Source organism: Cynoglossus semilaevis, chromosome 15 (genome assembly GCF_000523025.1).
Source record: "Cynoglossus semilaevis isolate Cse_v1.0 chromosome 15, Cse_v1.0, whole genome shotgun sequence".
In the NCBI taxonomy this organism is placed as follows: Eukaryota; Metazoa; Chordata; class Actinopteri; order Pleuronectiformes; family Cynoglossidae; genus Cynoglossus; species Cynoglossus semilaevis.
Window position 1 is genome coordinate 5,625,470 of NC_024321.1, and position 12,213 is coordinate 5,637,682.

The 12,213-nt window shown below is 38.2% G+C and overlaps 1 protein-coding gene across 1 annotated transcript in view; it reads right to left on the bottom strand.

Annotated features, from left to right (window-relative positions):
• Positions 1–12,213, bottom strand: part of fstl5 (follistatin-like 5) — an 85,573-nt gene that overhangs the window by 31,810 nt on the left and 41,550 nt on the right. Inside the window, exons 5-6 of the mRNA XM_025063189.1 lie at positions 8,137–8,257; positions 242–403 (exon numbers count right to left, since the gene is read on the bottom strand). Coding sequence (XP_024918957.1) covers positions 242–403; positions 8,137–8,257 — 283 coding nt within the window. The remainder of the gene's footprint in view (positions 1–241; positions 404–8,136; positions 8,258–12,213) is intronic.

The window sequence follows — 12,213 nt, forward strand, 5'->3', positions numbered from 1 at the left end:
AGAGAGAGACTGCACAATCCAGTGTCTTAATTTTGGCCATGTGTGCAACTTATCAGCGTATGCTATCCAAGTAGGTATGCCAAATCAGCAGCATACTGGACAGTAAACAACAGTACAACAATTTTTGACCCAGAGTTTGCCTGAGAAAAAGAAACTTCAGAATATGAAATTTAATTAATATATATATATATAACTCAGGCAGTAGTGTCCACTGAGTGAACTGTAAGTTTGACTCCTGTACCTTGCAGGGTGAGCTGTTTTGACAGCTTGGTGGTGATGTCCATGCCGTTCTTCAGCCAGGACAACTGGGGGCTGGGGATACCTTCAGCATGGCAGCGCAGACTTGCAGTGACGCCTGGCTCTCTAGCCTGGCTTTCTGGGTAAACTCTGATGACAGGAGGAACTAGAAGTAAAAGATGAAAGGGGAGAAGCACAAGTTAACTCCACAATGTTATAGTACAGTCTGTACAACCAGAGGAACAAAACACGCTTGCTAAATATACGCCTTTGGAGAAAATGTTACATCCTGGATATACGTCTAATATGGGTACATACATTTAAGTATTGTTAAATACTTTTATATAAGGTTAACATGCTCTGCAGAACAAAACAAATAAACGGATAAATAAGGGAGAGAACCTCTGGCCGGATGGTATCGATTCTGTGTTGGAGCTATTGATTTTGTGTAACCTTTTGTCAAGCAGAAGATGAGAGGATGGAAGGAGACGAAACAAAATGTGTGAAGAAAGGAGAAGCACCGACTGGCTTCGCTGCACAATGGGATGCACACTGTCCCACTCTCATGCTGCAGTTTCACTTGTTTACCCTGCCCTCGAGCAAAGACAAACAAAAACTCTCCCACTTGCTGCACATCCAAGAACTGTGGACCCACATAAATCAATGGAGTGAACAAACACATTCATGATATGTATTTATGCATTAGATGAGGATGTGCTACAGGTTTTTCCTTCTCACCCAGGGTGATGCTTGCTCAGAAATAAAACCAAATATACTGTATATTAAAAACACACAAAATAGTTGTTATTTATAATAGAGCATTCAAATTAAAAGCCTCCCCAAACTAGAACTGTACACATAGTTGAACTAATGGCCAACCCTTAGCGAAAGGGAAATCAAATTCTAAAAGACACCTGTGCAAAAAACAAAAAAGGCTAATCAAGACATTTCAGGGGTAAAATTTGAGGTGGATTGTTATAATGTAATACACCAGGAAAAATGAAAAAAAATATTTTCGTGACGTAATTGGCTCTTGAACCAGACTCTGACCATGCATGTACAGCATCTCCCTTAAATGAAGCACAGCAACAATGACCCATTTATAGAGTTGACCATGAAAAGCAACATGATTCATTCCATAACAACCTGTCTCATAAGATCACAACCTGCCACAGGTTTAAACAGGGACAAATCTAATCTCTGCGTCCTGTCATTGTAAGTCAGGCAGTATCTCATTCACTCTGTGGTCCAAATCAGCTTTTCTCCTTCTGAAAGAGACTTTGGAGACATGAGTTGAGGCTGAAATAGTGAAAATCCTGGCAGGAATGGCAGACAGACGTGCTGTAGAGACCCTTTCCTGTGGGTACTAATTTTAGAGGAAGTCTTCACTAAGTCAGGTGAGCGGATGGACAGGGAATTGCTGCAGTGACCATCTGTAAGCACGGCACTAACTTCTGCCTGGCTGCCAAAAAACCGGAGTGAACCACACTGGGCTCTAATGTTAACCAGGTTACTTTACCAATCAGAGTCAGAGACACTGCTGTTATGCTGCCGCCACTCAGTAATAACAAGGCTGAATTAAATAACCGTAGAGGCAATTATATTTTACTATCATCTAAATGAAAATGTTTAACCCGAGTCTCTACACAGTGTATACTTTCTGATTGTGTCTGTTTGCTGTTGCATGAGGACTTTTTGTAATGTCTGCTACAATCAACTTTAAGAAATTAAATAATTACTAATGAGATGAAAACTATACCTCAGAACCGACCAAAAAATTGAATACGGTAACTATGTAGAGTTTTTGGCTTGGAGAACTTGTCAAGAGTTGCTTTCAAAACTTCGGTGAAGCCGTTGTCCACAACAATTTCTATCAATCTCGAGTGTCTCTCAATCCATTTGACAATTGTGTCAGTCAGCTTGTCAGTCCTGGGCGTATTTACTGCCCTGCTCTCGGTGAGGCTGGTCTGACGTGTCTGACCAGAAGTTAAAGACAGACTTCGCTGGAAAAGATGGTATCTTAAGCTCCAATAGTGCCTGCAAACAATAACCTGCGTATCAGCTGTTTTAGAGCAAAGTCCGTTGAATGGACCAGGGGATTGTTGGATATACAGTGCGTAAGTTCTGCTTATACAGTATTTCTAAAAGCGTTAAAAATTGTAATCACTTTAATTGTTAATTAATGCATTGGACTTAACTAGTCCTTTTAAATCAATATCCCTGTAGATATCCTTCAGTGGCAGTTGTATGATCACAAACCTACAACTGGTCTTTGGGATAAATTCAGGGTGTTGCAGGTCTGAGTAAAGTCAAAACAGCTATTTCTCAGACCAACTAATCTTCTTTTTTTATCTTCTCTTGCTCGCCTTCTTATCCATACTGTTTGGATTAAACTATTAGACGGTGAGAGAATGACGAGAAACTTTTTCTCCTAAATATTAGCAGTAAAATGAAAAGTTCTAATATTTGTTTAGTTATTTGCATTGTTTATTAAACAGCAATTCATTGTTTTAAACATTTGTTTAATGCATCTAAGTTTCAGTGTTGATTACCTCAAGGAAATAATGCAGTCACACCAGCAATAAATGTTCCCTAAATTGGTCTAGTTATACTATTGTCCCTACAATTGTAGGGACAACAATATAACTGAGGATAAGTGTTTGTTAGATGGCATTGCTAGCTACATTGCAAATAATCAAATACTTGATAAACTGTTCATAATCACCATTCAAGTGAACCGTTGTGTTGAAAACATGAGTCGAAACACGGATAATTTAGCATTTTTTCAGAGGCTTTTAATACAACCATACATCATGTAAGATTGTGCTGAAATGTGGGAAGTTGAATCCAAATGGCCTCTAAGCCAACAGAGGTGAAAAGCTTGTCAATCAATGATCATATCTGTGGTCTGTTCTGGTATCATTTTAGGGCTGATAGAAAATGGATAACATGACATACGGGCTCATCTCAAAGCTTTTTGGCGTAAATTGCTTCTGTGATTTGAGCTGAAGATGGAGCTGGTCGTCATTCTGTCCTGACGCTGTCTGTCAGCGCCTGTAAGAACTCATGCAGCGATGACAACGGGTTGCGAAAAAAGTAGAAAAAAGAAGGTGTAATTACAAAGTGTAATCTAAGGTTGTAAGCATTCAAATAGTTTTTAGGGAGTATATTTATTCATAACATTTATTTAGTTTATCCCTAAACACAAACAACTGCGTTACAGGTGTTATATAAGTTATGTAAATGTAAATCTTTGTAGTGTTAACAAGCTGCACAACTTACTATGCAGCAAATATTAGTGGGGCTGAATGAAAACAACTTATTAGACAAAAATATTATTAAAAGAATATTAGCATATTCCTTCACTAACTTGATGCAAAAGGAAAGAGTCAAAACAGGTTAGCAGTATTTTTTCCACTCACAACTCCACATTGGCAAGATGTGAAAAAAGTTGCAACGTGATGTGTTTCTGAGATTGTCAGGAGAGTCGCTGCCAGGAGAATGTGACACAGCAGGGATGACGGCTCCATCATAAAGCTACCGAGCCCGTCGTCAATCACTCTGCAAGCCTCCTGTTGGCCATGATGCTCCACAAGATGAGCAGACGTGCACACACACAGACACACACACTGAGCTTGGCGCAAACAGCCTCACAGGGAACTACTTCAACCCTACACTGCTGAGAGACTTCCAGCTAAGTCTGCCTGACTTGTTGCATCACTTCAATCAAATTGAACTCGTGGCTGTCGCAGAAAACATGGCAGACAAAAACCCCAGGATTGTGAGAACTGACTAACATACCTGAGGACAACACACATAGACACTCTTTTATTCCATGCATGCAACCGCCCACTCATGCACCAAAGACACACTCGGTGATAAAACCTTCCTCTCAGTCACACTTACTCTCCAACCTGAGTCACACCTCCCATAGAAAGCCTACTCGCCGCAGTAGTGTTACCGGAGGTAAAAATCAATTTTATTACAACAGTATCACATTGGTCGATGAAAATTGTTCTTTAATGTTTGAAAACAGATTTTATATTTTCATATAGCTTTTCTAGTTTTATAGAAAAAATATTTAGAAAAAATATTACAGATTAATAAAATGTATCAGTGCACATTTAAATTATTTTAATTAAAAAACAAAACACAAAAACTAGGTGACTAGGTGTAAATGCAGACTGATGGGATAGCAACAAGGTGGCTCAATATTGGATACCTTCCACTGGGTTCTTGTGTGTAGCTAAAAGCAGGTTCTGTAGAGAGATGGAGATTTGTGTTTTGTAAAAGACTAATTTATTTATGTGCCTGGTTATTACAGAATGAATATTGTGTTTCTGGGAGATAATTAGTCTGTCTTTTTACTGTAGTGGGTAAAACAAACTTTTTTTTACTGCACATGTTAGTTTTTACTATTCTGTTAATAAACTAAAAAATGTTTTATTCCTGTAGCTCCACTTTATTTTATAAAAATAAAATAGCTGCCCAATAATGTTTAGAGGAAAGCATCACGTTTCATTTTTTTTTTTTAACAAATGTTGGATTTTTTGTTTTTGTTTGTTGACGTTAATCGCGTCTAAAAGTAGAAGAGTTTTATTTTTTTTAATTACAACTAACACAATATCTAAAAGGACATTTTTGCGTCATTCACTTTCACATTGGTTGTACTGATGCTGGCTGTCTGTTCAGTCAGATGAACATCTGTCCTTTTATTGCAGTTTAAGACCTGAGGTTAGAGTGCGTAATGGATGATTCTGCCTTAATCGTTTGGTATTGTCTGACTTGGGATTAACGAACATGTGCACACTGACGTCATGTCTGTTCACGGGGGGAAAAAAATGTGTCTGACTGTACAGATGGTTCCACTGTTACCATAACAGTTGACTATTACAGTACAGTTCATTACTTTATTAGAAGTCAATACTATTTGGTTTCATGTAAAAAAAGGTTAAGTTTATTGGGGAATTTTGGGTCGCCACTAACTGAATGTTCAAAGGTGGAGATGAGTCAAAACATCTTTGTCATTACTTCCATGTTCCATTTCCACCCAAGCTGTCAAACACCCTGCGCCACTGCGCATCAACTGCTTCATGTTGCCTGGATACAGCAACACTTCACAAAAAAACGTCCCATGTGGGACACGCTGTCGCTCTCTTCCTCCTGGGAAAACTTTACCACAGCAGAATCCAGTTTGGAACATGGCAGAGCAAGCCAGAACGTCTGGGAAAGGAGAGAGTTCAACACGGATCAAGGATTCAGAGGTTCCTAAGCCTAGTGTTGAGCTTGACTACACACGTCATTCATATATATATATATATATATATGTATATGTGTGTGTGTGTGTGTGTGTCTGTTATGGCTTCACATCTATGACTCATTCCCACATGAAATATTTGTGTGCTAGCGTTCTCATTATATCATCACACCGAGTCCTACCTTCTTTACCCGTCACCTACAGCTCACCTTGCAGAGGATAAAGACTCTAAACTCTAGTCTCAGGAGCATCGGCTTAGCCAACAATAGCACCAAGGCACATTTAATGTGGCCCTCCCCAGCTGGCAAATGCCACGAGGAGCTGTTAACCCTAACTTGATGGCCGACAAGGTGACAAAATATCCTCCGACAAGGTCAGAGTGAAAGTGGAAGCACTGTTAGTAGAAATGTAACGAACAGATAAAACAGGCAGAGGAAGAGGAGTGAACAAACCTTCACCGGGAGAGATATATAATGTCACACCAATACTTGAGAGGAAAGTGCTGCCATGTTGACTGTAGTGTGTTCAGAAAACATACTGACTTGAAATGTTTCCATACTACATAGGAAATGTCCATATAGTACCTGTGCACTTTAAAAATTGGTAAGAAAATTGGCATGAAATACAATAATTTTAGGTATACTGCAGTACAAACATGGTTTGACTGTGTATCATGTACACTGAAGGGAGCTTGAGAAGTTGAAGGTGAAAATCCCCAAAAAAGTCATGTGAGCCTCCAAATATATAAAAGTATAAAAAGTTTAGAAAGACAAATATAGTAAAGAATTCCTTAAAGTTTGCCCAGTATTATGATGGCCCAAATGTATTGAAGTAATGCTGAAGTGCTAACTTATAAGACAAGGCCAAACGCTGTCTCAAAGGCAAACTAAAAGCTAAAAGAGGGACAATAGCATTAATAAAGAAGAAGAAAACAAAACAGTTTAAGAAATTACAAAAGAATAAGCCTTGCAAAAGTGAAAAAAAAATGCCAAAACTTATTAAGATGTTTCGGTCAAGGTGCCTTTGCTAAAAAAAATATGTAAAAAAAACAAAAACATAGGTCTCGCTGTTTTGCAGCTGAAGTGAGTTTAATAGATAAAAAGTCATTATACTGACTTGTTTTAATGATAAAGCATGTAGCCTATTGTCCGATTTTTCTCTTTGTTTAAGCAGGTGTTTGCCCACGCAGGGTAAAATGTCATTTTGACAAACACCTGCTCTCCTGTCTCTTCTATCAGAAGTTTTAACATTCTAATGTTATTTGAGGCGGCTGTATTGTTATAAGCCGGAAAAGCACATTTATTTTTCTGCCAACAGGGCCGTTGGCTGTTTCAGATGATTCAGTCAAGGCTGTTATTAATTTACCCCAAGCCACCATTTGTTTTTGACTGAAGTGGCTGGGAAATTAGATCGCTTTTTTTTTGGCTTTCCAGGGTAAAGATTAGATGGAACTTCATTGATTTGTCTGGGTGAAGTCGGGTCAGAGCAACAGAGGGAGTGCAGTAGATGAAAAGGAGGGCGACGACATGGACACACTTTATCAGGAAGACGAGAACATCTGCAAGATGATAGTGTTCCCTGCGGAGGGAGACCACAGACTCTTCCTGAAGTTTATTGATAAGGCTACCTGAATGATACAGAAACGTTAGTGGAAAATCACAGGGGCGTTTTGTGGTGTCATTGATTAAATTTGGTGGATAGAAAGTGAAGCCCTAAAATTTTAACGATCCGCAGCATAGTGCTGATGCACGATAATAAAAAAAAATCCTGCTGCACTCAGTCTCTGTACTTCTCTGGGAAATCAAACAATGAGTAGAAATTGATTGAACTTTGCAGCCAGACGATATTGATAAGACTTATTGTGTAGAGTGATGGACAGCCATCTGAATGGAGATTCCCAGATATACTAACCTGTCTCCCTCTTAATTAAGTTTTAGAAAAACCTCAGCTGTCGGCAGCGTGACAGCGGCTCCTCTGAGGCTTCACCAAGACGACGAGTGTGAAATCTATAGACTGCACTAAAAAGGTCATGTGGAAGTTTTCAGTAGCAATTACTACCAAAAGTCGTAAGTCCCGCGGGGTTTGTGTCTGTGTAGCACAACACTTGCCATAACAATATCCACAGATCATTATAGTTACGCATTGATTCAACTGAATAATAATAACCCACCATCAACTGAAATTAATCTGTATTTTTTTTTAAAGTATTCAGTTCATTAGAGCCAAAAACAGTCTTGTTTACACAGTTTGAACCACGTCACGTCTCTGTTTTAGCTTTGACCTGGAGGGTTCAGCGCTAAGTCTGTTTGCTAGAGCAATATTAAAACTCTCTAACGAACTGTTCATACATTGATGTGAGTAAGAAGTCTAAGAAGAAAAATGCTGCTCCTAAAAGACACACAACTTTTTCTCAACTTTTGATTATAAAGAAACAATCAGTTCTACAGCGCTAAACTCATAATACAGCAGCTGGTGGACCCAAAGAGATCAAAGACAGTTCAGTCCACAAACAGAAAAGAGACAGAAATGTTTCTTGTCATCGAAGGTTTGACAGCCTCAACAGTGATACTTGTAAATTCATAACACACTTATGATGCTTCTGTAAACAATGAACACACACACACACAAAAAGATCCTCTTACCGTTCACTTGGAGAGTGTGGATTTGGAAGAGCTTCTCATAGCCGTCAGCGTGACAGGTGTAGTTGCCCATGTGAGTCGTGGTCACCTTGGTGATGTACAAAGAGCCATCTTCTCCAAAATCCTTGAAAAATGAAAGTACGACTGTCACTATCCTTTCATAGTTTAGAAGAGTGTAATCAATGAAGAATGCATCAAACTTGAAAGTGTGATGGTTTGGTGTTAGCACACAAGCTAAAAGTCTTTTAAGGTGGACAAATACATGTAAAGCAACAAAATATTTAAAAATTGCTTCACGTGCATATATAAATATAGAATAGTGCTAAAATAGTACTTGTTGATTATTACACCTTTGGACACTGTCATAAATTATACTCACTTTTGAAGACAAAATATCAAAAGAAAAAAATATATACAGTATATACATCTTTTAAATGTATAGGATTTGTACTGTTGAAGTAATGTTGCTGCGAGATAACACATTTGTGATCTGCAGTAAAAGTGACAGCTTTGACGTGGTGTAGTGGCATCATTAATGTTAGGACAATCACAGACAACTTCAACTCTTTGTAGCATTAGAAATCTGATGTGCTCTCAAGGTCGTAGACATGTTGTGGCAGGTAATGTGAGAATAAAACAATATTGGAAGGATATGATTGAGGAATAATGGTGTCAGCTCTTTGACTCATACAAATGTAATTTCCCATTGAAAGATAAAAGTGAGCTGCTTCGCACTGCACGTTTCATACGACCTATTTAATACAAAACAAAGCTGTGATTAAAATGAAAAGCAGATCCACAGTGTGAATATGTGTAAAGGCAGAGAAGGATGATTAATTCATGCTGGGGTGATTATTTATTACTAAAAACAAAAAAAAGGAGCAAAGATAAGATGCATTATTCAATCTGTGGCAGACAAAGACAAAAACCCTCAGAGCTAATGAGCCCGCTGACGGCGTGCTGCTGTGAGGGATCTCGTCTGACTGAAAGCAAGCGTCTTGTATCTTGTTAGCATCGTTTTATAAAAAATGAACGTTATTCTGACAAGAGAAGGTAATTTTGGGTTTGAATTATAAAGTTGTCTTATGTATAATATGAATATTTTTTAACATCCTTAAAGAGGAAAAGAAAATAGGTGCAGCCAAATTTGTCATTCGTCTTTTGTCATTTAGAGCAGGGATTCCAAAAGTGCACCGCAAAATAATGTTTGGGAATCACGGTTTCATTAGGGTTTTTTTCATGTGCCTGCTGTCAAACACTGGTCTGATGTTAATGAGTCATACATTTTTAAGATCCGTCAGATTAAATTTGATCTGTTCTAGGGAGCCATTGCCAACAGACTAAAGAGGAATATGTGGCACAGGAGCCTCAGGTTGAAGACCCTGGCCCTGGATCTATCACCTATCTATCATCTCTGTCTATCATCAACCAGTGTTTATCTACTAATGTCAGTCCCTGCCGTTTCACTTAGCTGTCTAACTCTAGGGCTGTTTATGTTTTGAGTCTTCGTCCATAATAGGGTCAAAACTGTTGGACTCTACACTTCTGTGCTATAAAAACTGACTTACCCTCATTTTTGCTTTCTTTATTGCTTTAACTCTACATTTGTAATATGGACTTTTTATTATTATTTCTTTAAAGTGATATCAAATCAAATACAGCCATTTAACTGATAATCAAAACAGGCTTTACATTTTCTGAGAGCAATCACCGAGGTGTTTGGAAGTTTTCTTTCTGGAATGTTCTCAACACGCCTCACTTCTTATTTTCCCTTGGTCCATCTGATTCGTAAAGCCCAAGTGCCACTCTGTGTTCATTCCTGATTAATGGCTCTCATAAAATGTTCAAGTGTCTGCTGCTGTTTGAAGCTCATAGTTTTATAAGTAAACAAATAATTTAAAATAGTTCTTCATGAAGGCCTCTCTTCCATGCTTTGTAAAGCTAGCATAGACCATGTTGTTCTGTTTAAAGGCATATAGTGTGTTTAACAATTTGGTCCACTGTGTTGCGAACTAAGCCAGAAGAGTGGTACTGTGTCGGGTGAGTGAAGCATCAGAGGCTCACAATATGAGGGGAAATCGATGGTGCGTTTTTGGCCCCTCAGGCTGAGAGCATATCGTGTCACTCTCGTAAATGAGAAATGAATTGGGCGAAAAAATGAAACTCAGAAGGCTACAATGAGGCACGGCTGAGCGCTGTCGACACGATTCCTACACCTCAGCATGGCTACCAGCTGCAGCCCGGCCCCACTCTGCAGACAAAGCAGAATGAAGTGAAGCCACTCAGATGGAGGGGGAGAAGGACACATAGAGGTGGGCTTACAAATAGACCTTGCCTCCTCAAGAAGCTATAATTAATAAAGCTGTCAGTGCCAGGTTAGCCCTAAAAGGACACAGATGAACCAGCTCATTTGGTAGCTAACCTCCAGTAGTGACAAAACATTTCGAAAATATCTTTGAAGATTCCACTGCAGCAAGATCCAATATTGCCCTAAAGAAGTGAAGGCCTCACCAATGATGAATGCAAATGAACACAGATGTAGTGGATTTCTAATTCCAATTACTTACGGTCACAGTAGACACCTGCATCTGAAGTTTGCATGCATCAGAAGTTTTAAGCTGTTAGCAGTCCCTGAACTAACCATCTCCATGGTGGTGATTGAATAGCCACAAAAAGTTGAAGGCCTTATATATATATATATTTTTTTTTTAAAGATCTCCAAATATAAAATACATTTTTTCCTGTATGAACAGAAAAAGCACAAAATGTATTTAGCTTGGACAATCTGGAAGAGGTTTATGAACCTGACAGCCCTGTACGATGATGCAATGTCCAGCAACCCCAAGATGCTTTGTCAAAATTTACACAGGCTTCAAGTCCAGGATACAAGCGCTTCACTGGGATTAATGTGAAGTATTCGAAAATAACCACTTCTAAACCACGAGGGCCTGTAGACTGGGCTGCATGGATGGTTTTTTAATATAAGCTCAAAGGAATTGGATTTTAATTAATGCTGGTGCTTGTTGTCTGCAAATATAAACGGCCAGACATTATGAAGAGATTTACGTAAAGCAAATTAAAATGGGCTTTTGCAGGTGCAGACATCATTTATTTTCTCTGCTGGAACGTACAACAGACAACAGACAGGAGGCAGGAGCCAAATGTAAATCTGGATTAAGCCTGCATGCTGCACATGTTCAGGTGGATGTTCATGTTGATGATGTCTGTTTGTGTACTGTTCTGAGACCAATGGACTGTTAGTATTTGTTCAGCTTTACCTCATGGTGATAGTCTGTAAATAAAGGACCATCTCTAAAGGTAATGCGTAAACTTGAAGATGTTTGTCGGCTGTAGCTTCGTCAGACAGAACCCAAGAAGTCCCAGAGGGTCTGTGTAAGTACGACATGTTCTCTCAGGACCAAGAGACCAATTAGTCCCACTGGTGGTACTTTTTTTCATTCTGACTTAATGAACTGCACTGTCATTCATCATGGGGTGTTTGCAGGATAGTTAAAGTAGGGGTAGGCAACATTTTCATGGCATGTTTGTTAAGAAGATTAAGACATTGTTACAATTGAATTAAATAACAATTGAATTTTATATTTATCTGGTAAATTTAAGCAAATTTTTAAGTTAAATAACAATTGAATTTTATATTTATTTAATTTTAAATTTTTAATTGTACTTGTGGTACTACTTTAAGTATTTTTTTTACTGACTTGACAGCTTTTTGTTTTTCTTTTTTTGTTGGTTTTATGTTGCTTTTTAAAACATTTTAATCCAACACTAGCTTTTAGCTTCAGTCATCAAATGCCTAGCTGGTTATAAGTATTTTTCATTTACATTATGAAACACCAGGACTGGAAACTTCTTGACTAAAAACAGTGATATATTTTGTAAAAAAACTGTTTACAATGGTTTAAATTACACATTTATAACAAACAAAGTGATTTGATTGCTTTTGTCCTCTATGTATATAATATATTTAAATATAGGATTTGTAGCACTGAAATAATATAGTTCCTTTCCAACTATAAACAAATTAAAATCCTCTTCTAATGCTCTCCTCAGAAGTACAGC